The 22,752-nt window shown below is 38.4% G+C and overlaps 2 protein-coding genes across 2 annotated transcripts in view; both read left to right on the top strand.

The window, feature by feature from the left end:
* LOC135475065 (protein Jumonji-like) overlaps positions 1 to 6,837 on the top strand; it is a 33,680-nt gene extending 26,843 nt beyond the window's left edge. Inside the window, exons 22-26 of the mRNA XM_064754808.1 lie at positions 1,137 to 1,319; positions 2,426 to 2,547; positions 3,301 to 3,481; positions 4,442 to 4,549; positions 5,271 to 6,837. Coding sequence (XP_064610878.1) covers positions 1,137 to 1,319; positions 2,426 to 2,547; positions 3,301 to 3,481; positions 4,442 to 4,549; positions 5,271 to 5,411 — 735 coding nt within the window. The 3' untranslated portion in view covers positions 5,412 to 6,837. The remainder of the gene's footprint in view (positions 1 to 1,136; positions 1,320 to 2,425; positions 2,548 to 3,300; positions 3,482 to 4,441; positions 4,550 to 5,270) is intronic.
* Positions 6,838 to 14,880: 8,043 nt separating this feature from the next.
* Positions 14,881 to 22,439, top strand: LOC135474871 (V-type proton ATPase subunit d 1-like). The gene is made up of 8 exons (XM_064754509.1): positions 14,881 to 15,055; positions 16,516 to 16,687; positions 17,600 to 17,778; positions 18,509 to 18,588; positions 18,967 to 19,044; positions 19,629 to 19,805; positions 20,863 to 20,940; positions 21,257 to 22,439. The coding sequence occupies exons 1-8, from the start codon at positions 14,938 to 14,940 to the stop codon at positions 21,416 to 21,418; spliced, it is 1,044 nt and encodes a 347-aa protein (XP_064610579.1). The 5' UTR covers positions 14,881 to 14,937; the 3' UTR covers positions 21,419 to 22,439.
* Positions 22,440 to 22,752: the final 313 nt, after the last annotated feature.

Genomic DNA, 22,752 nt, shown 5'->3' on the forward strand with positions numbered 1-22,752 from the left:
TTCTGTGCAGTGATACGAGCACCCATTGTGTTTGTGTGTGTAAGTTTAATAGTATCCCATACATTGGCAATGTCTATTGATCTCGGAAAATCAAATTCGTCTGACATGTAATTGAAATATGAAAGAGTAGATTTGAGAGTATTGTTGAAAAGGTAATTAAAGGAACAGTGTGATTGGTTGAAAATATGATATTAGCTGGGATATTGACATCTAGAGGAATGTATGTTACTTTAATAACATTTGGGATTTCTTTTTTGGTCCTATGGGCAGCCTATTTTCTAAGCTGACCCTGATATATCGGTGCTATGTTGAAAATAACAAGGTGCAGAATCTTGCTGTATACATTTATGTAAATCAGTTTTAAACCCATGTCAGCATGGTTTAAAATATACGTGATATACAGCACACTGCACTTGATACATGTTATAGGAGCATGCACATGTATCTCCGGTGTGACAGATCACCCGGTCTTCTCCAGGTGTCAAACATGTACACTCTACAACATTACAGGTATCCCCAGATGCTATGTCACAGAAAGGTGTGTCACTCGACAAGTGTGTGACAAAGCATCCTGTCAGTTCATGGTCGTGTCCTCCAGGTGTCAAACATGTACACTCTACAACATTACAGGTATCCCCAGATGCTCTGTCACAGAAAGGTGTGTCACTCGACAAGTGTGTGACAAAGCATCCTGTCAGTTCATGGTGGTGTCCTCCAGGTGTCAAACATGTACACTCTACAACATTACAGGTATCCCAAGATGCTCTGTCACGGAATGGTGTGTCACTCGACAAGTGTGTGACAAAGCATCCTCTCAGTTCATGGTCGTGTCCTCCAGGTGACAAACATGTACACTCTATCAACATTACAGGTATCTCCAGATGCTCTGTCACAGAAAGGTGTGTCAATCGACAAGTGTGTGACAAAGCATCCTGTCAGTTCATGGTAGTGTCCTCCTGTCAGTTCATGGTGGTGTCCTCCAGGTGTCAAACATGTACACTCTACAACATTACAGGTATCCCGAGATGCTCTGTCACGGAATGGTGTGTCACTCGACAAGTGTGTGACAAAGCATCCTCTCAGTTCATGGTAGTGTCCTCCAGGTGACAAACATGTACACTCTATCAACATTACAGGTATCCCCAGATGCTCTGTCACAGAAAGGTGTGTCACTGGGCAGGTGTGTGCAGAAGCCCGGTCAGTTCATGGTGGTTTTCTCTAACTGTCACACAGCCACAGTCAGCTGTGGTTACAGCATCTCCGAGTCCGTCCACTTTGCCTACGCAGACTGGATACCTATTGGAGTGGAAGCCTCGAAGGTTAGTACCCTTACATGTATAGTTATTTACATGTAGTAGACAAGAAAGTCTCAAAGCTCTCTTGTTGCTTAACTCACTTTAGAGTTAGAGGACTCACTTAGGTTGAACAACACATTGATGTTAGGTGACTCATTTATGTTGAACAACTCATTGATGTTAGATGACTCATTTATGTTAGATGATGCACTAACGTTAGACGAAACCTCATGAGTTGTCTCAGGATAATGTTCTGTGGACATATTTGAAGGAACAGTAACTATAAAATGACATAAGCATAATTAGATGACCATTGCAAACTGTGAGTATATGAATATATTTTCACTTAATTTTTTAAAATGATTTCAATGCAACAAAATATTTTCATTGTATGGGCTATATCGTTAACGTAGAAGGTTAATGTAGAATGACATCATGGCATCTTTTAACTGGACGTAAAGCAGTTAATTAATTAATGTCAGATTTGGTATTTCATGCTCAGTCACACTTTATGTAAATATATTTTTCAAGAATTTTATTCAGAACTGAACATAGATGTTATAAAAGTTTCATGCGTCAATGGTCCAGAAAGTCCACTATGCAATCAACACAACCTTGACTACATTTATCATTAAAAACTCAATTTAATCTTAATAAATAAATAAAATTATTTTCGGATACAGTATTGAGTGGTTTATCTGTACTAAGCTTTTCCCGTTTACCTCAGAAAAGATACCACTGGATGATGAAACAGCTAGGAGCTGGGCTGCTTAAGTTTTTCTTCTTTTAATGCAAATGCAAAGAGGGGTGTATAAAAACATTATTTTTTGACAGTTGCATTTCATGTACGCTTAGTCTGGGATAAGAGAGTATTTACTGCCTAAAGGATTCTCCTCAATAAATAAATGTGTCTGATTCCTCTCAAATGAAAGTATATTTCCTCAGCCTGTAAAACTGTCTGCCGTGTAAATGAGAAGTTCCTCAGTATGACATGAGGCAAACAATCAAATGTAAATGTGAAGATATAAAGCTGTTTTCTTGCAGTTGTTTCTTGTGGTTATCGAACTGTAATATGAACCATAATCATTTATTAATTCATTTTGAAAATTGTGAAAATGTTTATTTTTCAGAGGCTGAACCAAATGGGCGAGCCAGAACTATTTTCTGTGGAAGGATTCCTATGCAATTTGATCAAAGAAAGCAGCAGCTTGGACATCTTAGGTGTAGCTCTCCCTCAGCTGAAGTCAATCATGTGAGACGCACATTAGGATTTTCATATTTACTTGTCTGAAATGTACTTTCATGTACATGTGTGTATGAGGGAGGCTGAAATGTTCCCTGCCTGAAGTACTTTAAATGGAACAGTTAGTCATAGAAAATCACATTCAGTTATACAGAGAGCAGCGATCTTAATGACTGTATTTGTGTATTGATATGGAAGTGCTCATTGAGTGACCTACATAACAAGCAGATAGAAGGACGAGTACTACCTCAGGCCGAGAATGTTTCCGCCTCCCCTCATATACTGATGTGTGTGTTCAAGGTCAGATCCATATCTTTAGGGTTTTGATTTTTGCTTTGTGTCCTGTGAGTTGGCTGGCTGGACTTTCTTTGTTGTGTGTCATTTTCCGATATACCCTTTACTGGTCAAAGAATCTAAGAAAAATCTACATCCAGGCTTTGTAGGCATTCGCAATTTACACATGCCTTGCACACTGTTCTTCTGTCTAACATACAGTAAACATGCACTGTGTGATTGTCAGCTATTACCAAACATACATGTAGTTCTCAGAATGTCATCAAATGCTGCTCATTTCTTTATAGGTATACCATCTTGTGTTATCGCTAGCCACGTGTAAATGCTGAGATATGTGCAGTGTCAAACAAGGTTGTTAAAGGCATGAAAGATCCTATTACTAAAATGCTGAGAAACTTTGATACTTGCAGTAAGATCCTGGAATATTGGTAAGTTTCTGTGTAAAACTGTGTTTAATGTTTAATATAGTGACTGCGAGACGGGGAAAGCTCAGCAGCTGATTGAGGATGGACTGAAGATAACAAAGCAGATGGCCGTGGTAAAGGAGAGTGTGTCCCCAGCTGGGTCAGGGAAGAGGAAGACTTTGGAGAGTGTTGGCAGAGACGACTGTGTGTGTGACATATGTAAGAAAGTCTGCCATCTCTTCATGGTAAGTCTGCAGTGTGAAGGTATTGAGATACACATGTATTTGTATAAATGCCATAATTATACATGTAGTTTTAGCAAAACACTGTTTTTGTTGTACCCACATATGAATGGAATGCATCTTGATTTGCAGCAGTCCAAGGGGCCATGCTTGTGTCAGTTAAAGGAGAAGAAAACTTAAAAACATGACCCTATAGGCTGAAAAGAGCACACTTTTTCCTATCTGGTGGTGCCTGCTGCATAATTTTGCGATTTTTCCTCGCCATACACATAAAGCCTGAAAATCGCAAAGCTGGCATAAATCGCTGAGTCCATCACGTCCCCCATCTTTAACACCCTGTAATTTATGCTGGGGGTGTGTTGCCTCGGCCAATGAGAGTCGTTAAAACTGCCGGCTTGTTCGTGTAAACTCGAAATCTACATCCAACATTCCGGTTTCCTGATTGTCAAGCGGAAAACAAACTGTACTGTTCACTACCCTATGGGAAGAAGAGTTCTACCGGAAATGTACGAACTGCACTTCGGCGGTTTCCGACGGCAATTCTCCTCCTAACACAGAAGACTCCAGGACTAGTTCTTAGGCAAAATGGAGTCTCCCACAGCAGATTGTAGCGCTGACTTTATTTATAATTTATCGACTTGAGTTACATATTAGAATTTTTTTATGCCATGCACCTGCAAGGAAATGCATACTCTTTTCAATGGTATTCGTTTCATATTTAAATGTTCTTCTCCTTTGAATTTGTTTTCCTGTTTGTGGGAAGGTCTGCCAGCAACATGCAGGTGCAGAAAAGAACATTTGCTTTATTTTTTTCTGTAACCAGGTTTTATTTATTTAGAAATTAAATAAGGTTTGTTTCCTTGTGTTTTAGCGTCTAGTTTGTTGTGTATCAGTTTGTTATCAGTGTACATGTGAGCATATCGTGGCTTGACTGAAACATTATGTTGTTGTTGCTCATGCCAGGTGGTGTCAGACCCAGATGAAAGTGTATTTTGTTTAGACCACGCAGCTCCGTTTGTGCAGAGGAAGAAGAACTTCAAAGGGTGTCGCTTGCTATATAGGTACACCGAGGTAAGTGCAGCCACAAACGTGAATGTCATTATGTAAAAATAACAAGCGCAAGTTTAAAATAGAGGGTGTGAATTAATCAAAGCTATTGTTGGTCTTTTTAAACTAAGTGTATTATTTTCTCCTAAAGTTCAGTATTTTTCAAGTGACACATTTTACTTCATTCTTATGATTCATCCAGCTTTTTAGGGCCACTACAACAATTTTGTGAAGTTTGATTAATTTCTTATAAGGAAAGCCTTAGTGTTGACATCAGAATAGTCATTTTCACATCTTCTTGTGTTTCTGAAAGTACATTTATACAGGCCAAATTTGAGTGGAAATACAGTTTGTAACCCATAGTGAATGGATGCTTTTCAGCTATGCTCCATTTATTCACTTGCCTGCAATACAGCTGTGACATCTAATGATTTTTGGCACCGAGGCATCCTAATTAGTGGATGACTCTTATAAGTCGTTTGTCACAGCTAAAATGGTGAAATATACCATATCATAAAACTAATCCAGTAAATTTACAAGATGTACATGTAGGTGTGTACTACACAGTTTAACATACAATTGTTGTGCTATAATTTCATGTGTACATGCAATTCTGATATGATTTAAAGGTTAAAGAATAGAAGACTGAATTGATGGAAACTCACATGGCTAACCTTTACTCCCTGTATTTGTTTCAAATCTTTAAGCTCTAGATATTCGTACCTGGTGTGATTTTTTCGTACAGGAGGAGCTTGCTGCAATTGTGAAGTCAGCTGAGGATAAGTTGGAGGAGGCAGTTGAAAGAGAGGCACCAGAGAAGCCAAGCTCTGGCCCAAGGCGGAGGTCAGTTAGTTTGAGGTCTGCTGCCAACTCGGGTTCCTCATAATTCATAGCTTACTAACTACAGGGCTCGATATTCGCAGCTCCGGCTGGATCAGATCCTCACAAAGCATTAACAGTGATTCCCTGGATCACCTTTGCCCACTTTCACAAAGATTTGTAACTTTGCTCAGATACACGTTTCATGTGGCGTGGTGTGGTTATTTATGCCTATCAAAAGATCTGAGCAGTAGCAACTCCTTTTAAAAGTTGGCCAGCTCATAACAAACTTCCCCAACATCAACTCATCTGAAATCTGGCCAGCAGCAACTTATTACAAAACTTGGCCATCAGTAACTTATCACAAGCCAACACAGAAACTCATCATAAAACCTGGCCAACACAAACTCATCATGAAACCTGGCCAACACAGAAACTCATCACGGCAGCAAATACTAGTAGCCAGGTATGTTAACTACATGTACTTCAACTTTGCCACCAGTCATGGGTCTGTCTAACAGCTACACATCGCAAGAGTTTGGCAGCATTTTAACTTCTAACACCTATTGGTCAACTGAAATGCCCTTTAGGATACTCAGGAATTGGCGGGAATCAGGGACTTGTTTTGGAATTATGCATAACTGGCCTGATATGTTGGTATGCACAGGCTGTTGGCCAGCAACTGCATCAGGAAGTGCAGACATTTACACTTACTTATCATGTTCACACATGACACTACTGTGAGAATCAGAGATGATCCCACAATGAAGTTCTTAATCATTGTTAGTGAAGGCTTTTCGTAGATCAGGACAAGCGGAGCCACACATGTACACAGCAAACAGTAACAAATACACAGATCTGCGGGTATGCTGCATACAATAATGAATACAAACCTACAGGTGTGCAGTCATACAGGTATGGCGCATACAATAATAAGTACACAGACATACAGGTATGCTACATACAGTAATAAGTATACACACCTACAGGTATGCTGCATACAATAATAAGTACACAGATATACAGGTAAGCTGCATACAGTAATAAGTACACAGACATACAGGTATGCTGCATACAGTAATAAGTACACAGACCTACAGGTATGCTGCATACATAATAAGTACAGACATACAGGTATACTGCATACAGTAATAAGTATACAGACGTACAGGTATGCTGCATACAGTAATAAATACACAGACGTACAGGTATGCTGCAGAGAGTCATAAATACACAGACCTGCAGGTATGCTGCATATAATAATGAATACAAACCTACAGGTATGCAGTTATACAGGTATGCAGCATACAATAATAATAAGTACACAGACATACAGGTATGCTGCATACAGTAATAAGTACATAGACCTACAGGTATGCTGCATACAGTAATAAGTACACAGATCTACAGGTATGCTGCAGACAGTAATAAGTACATAAACATACAGGTATGGTGCATACAGTAATAAGTACACAGATGTTGCATACAGTAATAAGTACACAGACATACAGGTATGCTGCATACATAATAAGTACACAGATCTACAGGTATGCTGCAGACAGTAATAAGTACATAAACATACAGGTATGGTGCATACAGTAATAAGTACACAGATGTTGCATACAGTAATAAGTACACAGACATACAGGTATGCTGCATACATAATAAGTACACAGACATAAAGGTGTGCTGCGTACATAATAAGTACACAGACATACATGTAGAGGTATGGTGCATACAGTAATAAGTACACAGACATACAGGTATGCTACATACAGTAATAAGTACACAGACGTAAAGGTATGCTGCATACAGTAATAAGTACACAGATGTAAAGGTATGCTGCATACAGTAAAAAAACACAACATACATGTACACCACAAACAAAAATAAATACACACACGTACATGTACATTATATACATACAGTAATAAAACACATACACTTGCGTGTACACTACTGCACATACAATAATAAATATGCAGACCTACGTGAACACTACATGTGTACATCATTATCAGAGGGACATCCCCTGCAGATATTATACAAACATACATTCTGTGTGTACATTGCATTCATGATCATTATAAACAGAAACACACAACAGTGGTTTGCATTCCCATTACATTGTGGTTTGCTTTATGGTACACTTTAACCTGAAAATTGAACATGTTGAGTATATCATTAGCCATGTGTCAGCACATGTAGGTGAAAGTGATATGTGTTTTCAACAAGGACACAACTTTTTTGTTATTTTGCCTGCATTACTTTGAAAAAGTAACAGGATTCTTGCTTCAAAAGTGTTTCTTCTTAGCCAAATCTAAATTTTTATGGTGAATCGCTATTGGTCTGAAAACTAAATGTATAGCCTGGTAGATATTATTTTTTCAAGGTGACATTCTGATACGTTTATATTTCATGGCTTCTAGCAAAACATGTGTATATTACATGGGTATATATATATACATTCCATGGTGCTTCCTGTTGGTGAATACTGGTGCTTTGTTAACTTGTAGACAGGGAGGACATTTTATTAATCTAATTATGCAATCCATTATTACATCCAAGTTGCTAGGTGGCAACCTGTATGAGTTAGAATGTTTTAATTACATATATTCACAAGTTGACAGTTTGCAATAAATAATACTATGTAGGTCAGTCTACTGTTTGAAGAAGTTTGCCAGGTACATGTGTACTGAAGGGAGATAATTTTTTAGTTGTTATTATTGCTTGGCCTACATAAGAAAATCATATTATTTGTAATTATTTTTAGTTGGCTTAGTGTGAGATCTTACAAACACTGTGCGGGTAATTCGGGGATAGGTGTGCACAGTGGTGTGTAATTTTTGTCAGATTATGAAGACGTAAGGTAATCATGTTACACATACTTGTCTATTTGGACCAGTCTGTACGTTGTAGTAATTCTTTAAAGCTTTCTTCAAAAATACAGACGGTACCTAACACAAAAGTCGAGTGCAGTAGCCCACATTGATGTGCACGCCTCCTGTCTCCCAATCTAGGTTAATGAGTTCTGCTGTTAGTCTTGGAAAACATCACAATTATCTGCTCCTGTGTTGCAAGTTCAACATGCACAAGAACATGTGACTGTAACAATTTTATAAGTAATTTGACATGTATTTGGATGAAAGATTCTGTACTTTATTGACATAAAAATGTGACGATGTGTGTACACATGTACATGTACAGCTGTAATTATAACCTGTATGCAGTTGTACCCTGTACAAAGTACTGCGTGACATATTTTTGAAGACCTGAGTGCCTTAACACAAGTCATTCAAGGACTGCTGTAACATTACAGAATTTGCCATGAAAGTTTTGTTTTTATAACTAATGGACAAAGATAAATGGGGCTGTCTTTCATTGTGTGTGTGGCACTCAGCTGCAGTTTAGTATACACATGCACATGCATACTGTGTAATCATCTCTTCTCTTTTTAATGACATTTTATAACTGTATTTTGATTGTTACTTGTAGATGTATGTGTCCCAGTGTGCTGACACATGTATATGATGGTCACCCAAATCTCACATGTACATGTATGTGTCCCAGTGTGCTGACACATGTTTATGATGGTCACCCAAATCTTACATGTACATGTATGTGTCCCAGTGTGCTGACACATGTGTATGATGGTCACCCAAATCTCACATGTACATGTATGTGTCCCAGTGTGCTGACACATGTATATGATGGTCACCCAAATCTCACATGTTGATGTATGTGTCCCAGTGTGCTGACACATGTATATGATGGTCACCCAAATCTCACATGTAGATGTATGTGTCCCAGTGTGCTGACACATGTATGATGGTCACCCAAATCTCACATGTACATGTATGCATCCCAGTGTGCTGACACATGTATATGATGGTCACCCAAATCTCACATGTACATGTATGTGTCCCAGTGTGCTGACACATGTATATGATAGCCACCCAAATCTTACATGTACATGTATGTGTCCCAGTGTGCTGACACGTGTACGATGGTCACCCAAATCTTGCAGGTAGATGTATGCATCCCAGTGTGCTGACACATGTATATGATGGTCACCCAAATCTCACATGTTGATGTATGTGTCCCAGTGTGCTGACACATGTATATGATAGCCACCCAAATCTTGCAGGTAGATGTATGTGTCCCAGTGTGCTGACACATGTATATGATGGTCACCCAGATCTCACATGTATGTGTCCTAGTGTGCTGACACATGTATATGATGGTCACCCAAATCTCACATGTAGATGTATGTGTCCCAGTGTGCTGACACATGTATGATGGTCACCCAAATCTCACATGTACATGTATGCATCCCAGTGTGCTGACACATGTATATGATGGTCACCCAAATCTCACATGTACATGTATGTGTCCCAGTGTGCTGACACATGTTTATGATGGTCACCCAAATCTTACATGTACATGTATGTGTCCCAGTGTGCTGACACATGTGTATGATGGTCACCCAAATCTCACATGTACATGTATGTGTCCCAGTGTGCTGACACATGTATATGATGGTCACCCAAATCTCACATGTTGATGTATGTGTCCCAGTGTGCTGACACATGTATATGATGGTCACCCAAATCTCACATGTAGATGTATGTGTCCCAGTGTGCTGACACATGTATGATGGTCACCCAAATCTCACATGTACATGTATGCATCCCAGTGTGCTGACACATGTATATGATGGTCACCCAAATCTCACATGTACATGTATGTGTCCCAGTGTGCTGACACATGTATATGATAGCCACCCAAATCTTACATGTACATGTATGTGTCCCAGTGTGCTGACACGTGTATATGATGGTCACCCAAATCTTGCAGGTAGATGTATGCATCCCAGTGTGCTGACACGTGTATATGATGGTCACCCAAATCTTGCAGGTAGATGTATGCGTCCCAGTGTGCTGACACATGTATATGATGGTCACCCAAATCTCACATGTAGATGTATGTGTCCCAGTGTGCTGACACATGTATATGATGGTCACCCAAATCTTGCAGGTAGATGTATGCATCCCAGTGTGCTGACACATGTATATGATGGTCACCCAAATGTTACATGTACATGTATGTGTCCCAGTGTGCTGACACATGTATATGATGGTCACCCAAATCTTACATGTACATGTATGTGTCCCAGTGTGCTGACACGTGTATATGATGGTCACCCAAATCTTGCAGGTAGATGTATGCATCCCAGTGTGCTGACACATGTATATGATGGTCACCCAAATCTCACATGTAGATGTATGTGTCCCAGTGTGCTGACACGTGTATATGATAGCCACCCAAATCTTACATGTACATGTATGCATCCCAGTGTGCTGACACATGTATATGATGGCCACCCAAATCTCACATGTACATGTATGTGTCCCAGTGTGCTGACACATGTATATGATAGCCACCCAAATCTTACATGTACATGTATGTGTCCCAGTGTGCTGACACGTGTATATGATGGTCACCCAAATCTTGCAGGTAGATGTATGCATCCCAGTGTGCTGACACATGTATATGATGGTCACCCAAATCTCACATGTAGATGTATGTGTCCCAGTGTGCTGACACATGTATGATGGTCACCCAAATCTCACATGTACATGTATGCATCCCAGTGTGCTGACACATGTATATGATGGTCACCCAAATCTCACATGTACATGTATGTGTCCCAGTGTGCTGACACATGTATATGATGGTCACCCAAATCTTGCAGGTAGATGTATGCATCCCAGTGTGCTGACACATGTATATGATGGCCACCCAAATGTTACATGTACATGTATGTGTCCCAGTGTGCTGACACATGTATATGATGGTCACCCAAATCTTACATGTATGTGTCCGAGTGTGCTGACACATGTATATGATGGCCACCCAAATGTTACATGTACATGTATGTGTCCCAGTGTGCTGACACATGTATATGATGGCCACCCGAATCTCACATGTAGATGTATGCGTCCCAGTGTGCTGACACCTGTATATGATGGCCACCCAAATCTTGCAGGTAGATGTATGCGTCCCAGTGTGCTGACACATGTATATGATGGCCACCCAAATGTTACATGTACATGTATGTGTCCCAGTGTGCTGACACATGTATATGATGGTTACCCAAATCTCACATGTACATGTATGTGTCCGAGTGTGCTGACACCTGTATATGATGGCCACCCAAATCTTGCAGGTAGATGTATGCGTCCCAGTGTGCTGACACATGTATATGATGGCCACCCAAATGTTACATGTACATGTATGTGTCCCAGTGTGCTGACACATGTATATGATGGTTACCCAAATCTCACATGTACATGTATGTGTCCGAGTGTGCTGACACCTGTATATGATGGCCACCCAAATCTTGCAGGTAGATGTATGCGTCCCAGTGTGCTGACACGTGTATATGATGGCCACCCAAATGTTACATGTACATGTATGTGTCCCAGTGTGCTGACACATGTATATGATGGTTACCCAAATCTTGCAGGTAGATGTATGCATCCCAGTGTGCTGACACATGTATATGATGGTCACCCAAATCTCACATGTAGATGTATGCGTCCCAGTGTGCTGACACCTGTATATGATGGCCACCCAAATCTTGCAGGTAGATGTATGCGTCCCAGTGTGCTGACACATGTATGTGATGGCCACCCAAATCTCACATGTAGATGTATGTGTCTGAGTGGCTGACACATGTACATGATGGCCACCCAAATCTTGCAGGTAGATGTATGCGTCCCAGTGTGCTGACACATGTATATGATGGCCACCCAAATCTTGCAGGTAGTAGATGTATGTGTCCCAGTGTGCTGACACATGTATTGGATGGCCACCCAAATCTTACATGTAGATGTATGTGTCTGAGTGGCTGACACATGTACATGATGGCCACCCATGGTGGCCATCTACATGCATCTACAACTGGAGTCTTAAAGAATTTTTGAAATGTAACTCTAAAAGCATGATTTTAAAGGAAGTTAAGATAATTATGGCCCTGAAAGAAACTGAATATTTTTATGCACATTGTATATGTCTCAATTTAACACAGCTCTGTTTTATTCATATTTTCTGTTTCTGTTTGGTAATTTTTTGGAAGTGATGCCAATGATGAACTGGTTCGGAATATGGGACCAGTTTATTCAAACACTTTTAACAAATATTTGTTACTGTTGACGTCACAACTGCAGACTAAATGATTTCCAAACTGGCCCCTGTGGCCTGGGGAAAACTGTAGTTTAAAGCATTTTTACCCCCAAGACCAAAGCGTAGTTTTTTTTTTTTTTTTTCAAATCTGTGTTAGAACAAATCCTAAACTGCATTTTAAAATAGGAATGTCAAATATTTCAGGATTTCTGAAAGATAATTTATGATATTCATAATAACTACACATGTGACTTACAAGAGATAAGTATGACTTGAAGATGCATTGTCAGCTGTTTAAGGTTATGTGGCAGCAAGAATTATCGGTACTATGTCTGAAAACTACTGAATATTATTGTTATTCTGTCAATCTTCCACAAAAATTTGTCATTGAAAAGTGTCTTCATTTATTTGAATTGTGATTGAAATAAGTTGCACAAACTTCAGTGTTTCAGCAAAAGCTCTTGTTTTCTGCAACAAGAACAGTAAAAATAGACTAAATATTACTCTTTTGCAGTAACTATTTGTTCAGTTTTGTGTCTGAGAAAATGTGGCCTGTTATACAAGAAAATATAGAAATACGCACATTTATGTTTTTTATGTGGTTTTTGTAAGTTTACAGCATAGACATATGGTGAGATGTGCAGGTACTTAATGCACAGAACAAAGTGAAGCAGAAGATTGATCTTTTTTCTATACAAACAAAAATCTACATTTGCCAAATATTTTTGGAGTGTTTGTGGTGGATCTTTTAATCTTAACCTACACTTGTTCAAAGGTCTAGCCATACGTGGCAAGGCCTGTAAGCAACCTGCCGATGGTCGTGGGTCTCCCCCAGGCTCTGACGGGATTCCACCCACCATAATGCTGGCTGCCATCGAAGATGTGAAATATTCTTGAGTACGGCGTAAAACACCAATCAAATAAATAAATAAACTCTGGATGTAAATGCAAAGCATTCAAGTGTAACCATTAAAGACTTTTGACCATTTGAGATTTTTGGCAAAACCATTCGGCTAAGTATTTTTTGTGTTGATTCATTTACCTGACCCAGAGTTTATGTCCTTACCAACATGAAGGATTTCTGGATGTAATCGTATATTGTTCAACTTGTTTATGATGTACTTACTTCATTCTCACTTTTGTTAAGCTTTTTGCTGAGATTTAATATACTGTTAATTTGTGCATAGGTACTTTGTTTTGCTCAGTATTGGTATCAATATCCTTATCGATCATGTGTATTTTTTGTCACATTGTTTTGCACTCGATGTATTATTATTTATGCTTTTGTATTCTCCTAAGTGGATGAGGAAATCCGACCAATAAACACATTTTTACATCAGCGAATTTGGCCTTTTCTTTGCTCTATGACATGCAGCTATTGGGTTGTAAAACCTCTACCAAACAGAGACGTAGAAGTTTCCACTTGTGTACACATTACATAGTCAAGTTTAAGTGGGAGAAGGGTTTTCTGCATACACTGAGAAATATCATCAGATATACATGAACTCGATGAAACAGCGAACATCTCGACCCTACAAGCAAGGTGAACCTATCTTCTGGGAGGAAAACAAACAAATTCAACGTTTGAGTCCGAGATTGGACTTTTGCTTTATGTTTAGGAATTGCGTACATTACTCACTGCGTAATGGCAGACTTGCATATCCTGTTAGTGTAAAACACGCGGCCATCAATCGATGCAAATGAATGCTCTTCAAATTGCATTTAGCAAGTCTGTTGTATTGAAAGTTACCCATTGCAGGTGTGGGACATGATCATTATAGGCCTACGCGTAAATTAATAAAGACACAAAAAATGAGTGACACTATTTCGGCGAGTGACAGTAAAGTAAGAGCGAATAAATAAGCAGAACAAATCAACGGAAAACTTCAGACATAGACATGAAGTTGGTTGGGAAGATGTACACGTAGTGCGAAAGAACGTGAGAAGGTGTGCAACAACCTGCGGATGGTCGTGGGTTTCCTCTGGGCTGTGCCCGATTCCTCCCACCATAATGCTGGCCGCCGTCGTATTAGTAAAATATTCCTGACTACAGTGTGAAAAACGTATCAAATAAAAATAAATGTAGGGCGAAAAAAATACGGTCGCGGGTTGAACGTATGATTTCGATCAGCCCACCGTTACATTGACATGTGACATAAATTGCTTTTTGGATATATCAGGATCTTCTTAAGTTGAAAAGTGAGTACTGCAAGAAATGTTATCAAGTTGCTGGTGTCATTACGCTCAGAAAGCCGACAAGCTGTTCGCGGAGCTGTGATTGTCGAAAAGTAGGTCACAGTGAACTCGAGACAGATGCCAGCTACCAGAACGAGGCTTGTCATGTGACAGCTGATCACTTGTCTTCAGTTTTCATCAGCAGTCACAAAACTTAGAGTTCTGTCAAAATGGAAATGTATTTCAACACCGACCATGGGTATTTAGAAGGTTTGATAAGAGGTTTTAAAGGTGGTATCCTGAAACAGTCGGATTATTTGAATTTAGTCCAGTGCGAAACATTGGAAGGTAAGGTGTCCCTGTGCGTGCTGTGATTATAAAGTGTCCATAATTCGATACACCGATAATGTATTATAATTTATTGTTCATTTCTTGGGTTTTAGGTCTTGGTTTTTAGCAGTTACTGGTGATAAGTAGTTTGTAATTGTTATCAGTTATGTTCGCGCTTGATGTTGAAATAAGATGTTCTTTTTTTTTTTTGGCTCAAGTCGTACAGATTCTTCTGTTGTTGGGTACATATCACTAGTGGGGCCACATGTCTCTTTGGTCTCTGCTAACTGTCTAATACCTTGCTTTGCGGCACAGATTTAATGTTGACTTTGAGATAAAGTTGCTCTTTGTCGTGGCGTTAGGTTACTGTCCATAGTACCAGTGCTATTTCCCTATAGAAAATGTTGGTTATTTTATACATTTATTCCGTCGAATAAATGGTTTTCACATGCATTTGTCAAATACAAATTTGAAACGCTTCTTAAGTAGTCATTGTAAAGAATTTGAACATTTACATATGACTGTATTTTGAATGTTACTCTGAAGATCTAGGTACCATTCTACTTCTATATCATTTGTGAACCAAACATTGTGTTTACATGTAGGTCATAGCTGACACTATATAACAGTTGTATTAGTGCTAGGTCATTACTGTGTGGCTTATGTACCAGTATCTATCAGCACACACATTCATTTGGTAAATAGCAGTAAATACTCCAGCCAGGAGTACATAAATATAAACTAGTTTATACATTGTAATACATGTTGTACTGTATTTCTGGTTGAAAACAACTCATTTAAATTAAAAGTTAGAAGGATCTATGTGCGTAATTTATTATTGTCTGCTGTATTTATTACTATTTACTTGACTTGAGTTTTGTACAGTAGTCAAGAATATTTCACTTACATGTATACAATTGTGGTGTGCATTATGGTAGGAGGAAACCGGGCAGAGGCCCGGGGAAAATCATCGGCTGTAAACACAGTTGATAACTCTATCACTTGTAACTTAATATCACAGTCCCTCAAATTCCTGTTTTTCTTAAACACTTAATAAGGTCACCAAACTGCATGCTTGCTTTGGCAACCTTGTGTTGATGAACAACTTTACAATTCTAAGTGATCCATGTTGGAAATCGCCTTAGGCTGTTGGGAAACCTCGCTGGCTCTGATGGTTCAAGTGCTGGATTGCTGTGACTGCAAGTCTCAGGCCTTTTTCCAATGCGGTTACATGTTCAAATCCAGCTCTTACTACTTTGGCTGTGGATTGTCTAGACGTTTGTCAGATACATGTATCTGGCTTACGTGGGCCAAATGCCCACTGGCTTTGTTGGGCCGGCCCAGGAGTTACATGTATATATGCTAACTGGGAGAGTGAAGTGTTTTCTTCTGGATTGTTTTTCTTGAATTCATAATTTTTTTAAATGGATATGCAGCATAGAGTTCTTATTTTTTATTGGGCATCTCTTTTCCAACAGATTTGAAGCTCCACCTACAGAGTACAGACTATGGCAGTTTTCTGGCAAATGAACCTTCTCCTCTGACTGTGTCTGTCATTGATGACAAGCTGAAGGAGAAGTTAGTTGTGGAATTTACCCACCTGCGAAACCATTGCCTAGAACCTCTCAACATGTTCCTGGACTACATCACGTGAGGAAGTAGATGTAGTACACAAGTCATATATAACTACCAATACATGTACATACATACCATTACATGTATACATGTACACAAGTCATATATAACTACCAATACATGTACATACATACCATTACATGTATACATTTACACAAGTCATTCTGCTTGGAAAACCAGCTCTGATTTCGAGCTCTCTGGATTGCTTGTGATTTGTTGGGTACATATTTGTGATGAAGGGCTGTGGTTGTTCCGTAAATGAATGAACATGTCCACTCTTCAATACATCAGGAAAAATTCTTGAGTAGGGTCTTTTCATTATTAAAGTATTAAACCGATGAAATGAATATACTGTGTTACACCTAAAATTTAGAATGTAAATGCGCATTTTCAGAAACACTTGAAGGCCTTAAATGATACTTTTGATGCCAACACCTGTGAAATTAATCAAATTTTATAGAAACTTCTGAGCGGATGAATCAATCAGAATTAAGAAAAATTTGTCACTTGCAAAATACCAAAATTTAGGTGGATTACCATCTACTTGGTGTAAAACCGACATGGTTCACGTATCTGTTCAGTATGATGCATTGTTCTGAAAAGTTACTACATGTGATCTTCAGTCAGTCTATTCATTGCTGACTTAAGAGACAGATTGAACTCTGATGGGTGTGGCTTTTTTCTGATTAACACCTGTGAGCAATACAAAACATAAAATGCTACATGACCATCTTGTGTAAAGGGTAAAATAGTATTACACAATGTTCCTGGATATTGGAATGTTGAGCAAATGTATTAGCTTGTTAGACACAGTGACACAGACGGTCAGAATGTCCGTGTTGAAAGGCTGACGTGGACAGACATTTATATGAACAAAAATCAAATAAGTAAAAAAATTAATACAAGTTTGTCATTTGATTTGTACAGGTACAGCTACATGATTGACAATATCATCCTGCTGATCACAGGCACCTTACACCAGAGGTCCATCTCTGAGCTGATAGCCAAATGTCACCCCCTGGGCAGCTTTGAGCAGATGGAGGCCATCCATATAGCCAGCACCCCAGCTGAGCTGTATAATGCTGTACTAGTGGACACCCCTCTAGGTCTGCTATCATCCACCAAGACTGCTATTAGTGGCAGTTGGTTTGAAGCAACAATGTGTTGTTTATTCAGATAGGAAATATGACAATGTCATTTTCTTTTTGTGTCAGATTGTTAGTTGTAATATATGTGGTCTGTGCATGAAAGGGAACCTTGGGGTGGAAGTATTTCTGAGACACCTAAAAGGAAGAAATTAATATGGGAGACTGACTAGCAGAGGGAAAGACAAGTAAAAGTATTCTTGACACACACAGAAACCTGTCCTTCCCATCCCTAACTAGTACATGTGTTCATGTAGGTTTGTTGTAAGTAAAATCCTTCAAAGCATTTCATGGAATTATCTCGGAGTGACCCATTTATTACATGTATAATGCTTGTGGGGCTTCAGTGGTAAACAACCATTTTGCCACTCACATGGCCGTTTGCACAGTGTAACGTTTGCTGAAAACCACCTGTCTTCCTTCGTAAAATTGACCACCTTCTTATACATGTATAACTATAAAGTGAAAAATCAAACAACAATGAAAATGTCAGTTTATAAATTTATATCACAGACATTTGTTATTGAATGGTTAGGTATGATGTACATGTAGCTTTTAATATAAGTTGTTGAGGATTATATCTTATTTTTCCACTGTAGTTGCTCATGTACTTTCCCTCCCTCAGGCCAGTTGTGAAAGAACAAAGGTCCTCTTTCCAAGTTTAACAAGATTATGGCTTTTTTTTTTTCAGCTCCATATTTCATCGACTGTATCTCAGAGCAAGATTTGGATGAGATGAACACAGAAATTATCAGAAACACACTTTATAAGGTAACAACGTTTGCAGCACATTCTGTATGATATGGATTTTTACTAGCAAAATGTGTAGGTACATTCTGAGTGTGTTATCGCGGTAGGACATCCTTACTCCGGTCTGCCGGAAAAGAAAAATTGGTTCAGGTTGGTTCAAGAAATTGTTCCAAAGAATCTAGGAGAATAATGTTTTCAAAATGTATCAATATTTTTATAAGGCTAGTATTCCAAACTGTTCAAGAATACGTCGCCATATTTTTTGAGGTATGACAAGAAAAAGAGGATTTCTTTCTGAGACTGAAACTTCGTTGGACAATTTTATAAAAGAATCCAAAGACATTTCCATCATGAAAGTCCATTTAATTATGCTCATCTGGAAAAATGTTTTTCATGTAGGCATATTTAGAAGATTTCTACAACTTCTGTCGTGAACTGGGTGGTGCTACTGCTGACGTCATGTGTGAGGCTCTGGCTGTAAGTTCACTGTGTTGTACGTACAATAGGTACTGAATTGTGTGATTAAAGTCATTGTTCTTTTATTTTAATTGCTTTAGTTTCACAATACATTGGTTTTAATGCATCTTGCTGTTGTACCATTGGCAAATTGGCAACAAATTTGAAAATTTTTCTAATGTTCTTGCTTCCTGAACAAACTGAATTCTGATTATTTTACCTCATGTTTTTGGCAAAGCAAGGGATGTTAATTTGGATCTTTCAGTCTGTCTGTCATGGTTTTGCTTGTTTGCAATAACTACTGCAAATTTTGTCTCATTTTGATAAAATTTTTGTGCAGTTTCAATGTGGGAAACCTTAGGGCAAGTTTGAAAACCATCCATATCTGTGCATAAGATTATATTTAATGATTTTGTAATTCATTAGTTATGATTGATCTCATATTTCTGTAGATTATGTGCGTAAAATATGTCATCATTTTCATAACAATTTTATTTTTAGATTTATTTTCTGGTCTCTCAGATCAAGTTTGAGAATTGTGTGATCCATGTGTAAGTTTTGTGGATTTAGCATAAATTCTCTGAATGAGATCTTTATGATTTCAGTTTGAAGCTGACCGCCGAGCTCTGATCATCACAATCAACTCTTTCGGGACAGAGTTGACGAAGGAGGATAGGGCAAAGCTATACCCTCGCTGTGGTAACCTGTACCCAGACGGTCTGGCCCTGTTAGCGCGTGCCGATGACTACGACCAAGTGCGATCTGTGGCTGATATGTATGCGGTGAGTGTCTGTGATACTTACAGTGCTGTGAAGTTGAAGCAGCTAAAGGCATGAATGGCATCATGTGGTTATATCTGTTTAAAGGATTCATGAAAAGTAATGTGTTTGTACTCTATCGTTAATTCATAATACGTAGACATAGCTCTTGTCTAGCTGCTTTCGCCTGAACTTGGGCTTATTATTAGCCTGCCTGTACAAATTTCAGGCGTAACTTATGTCATACCCTGAGCGTTGGAGTCCAATAACCAGGAAAACAATGTTAAACAAAATGTTGTGGGCGGCATATTCGAAAGTACTGCATTTATTGAGCTCAGGGTTTGCACACATGTATAGTACAACACAAGAGGGATATTCCATCGTTGATATTGTGTTAAACATCATTAACTACCAAATTCCTGACTTAGCGTATTGTGTATTACAATCGAAGTTAATCAAAATGTTAGGGGTGGTAATTCAAAAAGTTCAGCACATATTGATGTGAAGATTTGCATGCATATGAAGCACAATGACACAAGGGGGATGTTCCACCGCTGGTGCTCGGTAAGTTAGCAAAAATTCACAATTTCAATACTTTAAGTATTTAGCTGAAGGTTTGCATTCATGTGTCTTCTAGAGGCGAGCTCAAGTTTTTATAACATGCATTCATTTCTTTCTTTATTTGATTGGTATTTAACACTGCATGTAAGAATATTTAACTCCTGCAACTCTTCCAGATAACTTCATAGGTGGAGAAAACCACCACCTTAGGCCAGTTGCCTGACAAACCTCCAACTTGAAGCTGCAAATATATCAAAAGAAGCTGATATTGAGCTCTCGACCTCATTGGAGAGGAGGCAGATATGCTGTAGTGTGACAATGGCTTAGATAATACATGCAGCTAAAGTTTTGCAGATGTACACTAGAAGATAATTTGTTTGGTTCATTATAAAAAATGGTACAGTATTCTAAAGAATGATGTAGATGTGTATTAAGAAATAAGTAATCAGTTGCTGTGATTTCAGTTTTAATCCCATTTCAGAAATATTTTCAAAAATGTATTATGATTTGTTTTTTTTAGCAATACAAAGAACTGTTTGATGGAGCGGGTACCAATCCAGGGGAGAAAACTCTTGAAGACAGATTCTTTGAGCACGAGGTGAGTACATTCCCTTATCCACAGGGTATGTGATAAGATTACTCTTTTCAGGGAATGTAAATTTTGTACAAAGGAACATCTTTTTTCAGGTCATATTGCTAAAATCGTCTTATTGTAGAGTTGATTTTCCATCTTTTGATGCTAGAGCTTATCTCAGTCTAGTTGGCTTCATGGCCTAAGAAATGTTTTACAATTTCATTGTCTGATTGTAGCTTAAAGAAACAAGCCATATTTTTGTTAGAACTTCTTTTTACCTGCTCACTTCTCTTTACCTGCTCACTTTAAACTAAGACACATTTCTTCATTATCTTTTCAGGTCAAACTGATGAAGAATGCATTCATGCAGCAGTTCCACTTTGGCGTCTTTTATTCGTATGTGAAGTTGAAGGAACAGGAGAATCGAAACATCATCTGGATTGCCGAGTGTGTTGCCCAGAGACACAGGGCAAAGATTGACAGCTACATTCCTATCTTCTGAGCCTTTTAGTGAGCCCATCTGAATGTCTGTTGTTTGATCTGTGAATGACTGAGTATATATGTACATAGGAAGAAAATAGAGTGTACAAATACCTATTGCTATATTTCCACTGCTTTGTTTCTGTATGATTTACCCTGTCTGTAAGATGATTGCCACATAGGGCGTACTGAAGTTGTCTCTGCAGGCAGTGTCATAATAGGTTGTTCTGTTCATTATTAAAGGTTTCAGCATGATGGCAAGGTAAATTAAGAAGATAATCTGTACAGTTTTATCATAATAAGAAAGGAAGGGATAATATAAGCTAGTGGTATAACATAGTTATATGCATGTAGTTGAAAATCCTGCATTCTCGTGTACAGTGTATTTTGCATTCCATTATTAGTTTTCCTATATATACATGTATGTAGCATGACAGGTTCATGTGCAAATTTCCTTTATACTTATATGTTATGAGTGATATTACAGATTTCTTTTGGACAGGCTAACCAAGATATTAGATGTGTTTCCACTGGATAGAAGGCCAGTTACTCTGGACTTTGTATTTTGATTGGTTGTTTGTGCCATTTTTGTAAGAAGTTGGTGCATTGGTGTTGAAACCTAATCTACATTAATACAGAAGAGATAGATGCCTTTGGACTAAAATAGACAAGATTTCTAAAGATACATGAACTGATAATATCTAGGTATACATTGAATTATGAAAAAATACTTAACATGCTGTGTGTTACTGTTGTGGTACATGAATTGTGATCACGGACTTATTAATGATGTTCTGTATGAAGTGAAGGCAAATCGCACGCTGAAAAGTGTGAAACCATTTGATCTTGTATTTAACAATTGCTATGGGAGACAATTTCTGTAAGAGTGACCTGTTCAAAATCAGTTAAGGAAGTTGAAAAGGCTACAAACTTTAACAATGACTAGTCACGTTTATGTTATTGGGAAGTTTTCCCCTAATGGTTATTTTGAGTATACAAAATTGGGGTTTCTGGAGCACAAATAAACTACTGTGAACATTTTGTACCATGTCTTGTGTTTGCTTTATTCCACTGGAAACCTGTCAACTGACTGATCAAAGCACTTTACAGTGGACAAAGGACATGGGTAGCTTGAGGTTATGGTATGTTATCTTAGTGAATTACTCATGAAAAAAAATAAATACTGAAAATGTAAACACAAATACCAAGCAGGAGAAATTACTATAAAATTCTATTTATTTTATTCCTTTGAGTGATGCAGTATGCTGAAAAAATTCATCACATATACCATGGCAGTTCATTGCTCTGCACAGGAAACAAGTGCCTATGGTAAACCACTGAGTTAGCAAGTTATTG

This window comes from Liolophura sinensis, chromosome 9 (assembly GCF_032854445.1).
Source record: "Liolophura sinensis isolate JHLJ2023 chromosome 9, CUHK_Ljap_v2, whole genome shotgun sequence".
Lineage (NCBI taxonomy): Eukaryota > Metazoa > Mollusca > Polyplacophora > Chitonida > Chitonidae > Liolophura > Liolophura sinensis.

Excerpts from the sequence above, each read along its gene's own strand:
- LOC135474871 (XM_064754509.1), top strand. The coding sequence starts at position 14,938 with ATGGAAATGTATTTCAACACCGACCATGGGTATTTAGAAGGTTTGATA. Across the intron at positions 15,056-16,515 it reads CCAGTGCGAAACATTGGAAG|ATTTGAAGCTCCACCTACAG; the intron begins GTAAGGTGTCCC and ends CTTTTCCAACAG. Across the intron at positions 19,806-20,862 it reads CTGTGGCTGATATGTATGCG|CAATACAAAGAACTGTTTGA; the intron begins GTGAGTGTCTGT and ends TGTTTTTTTTAG.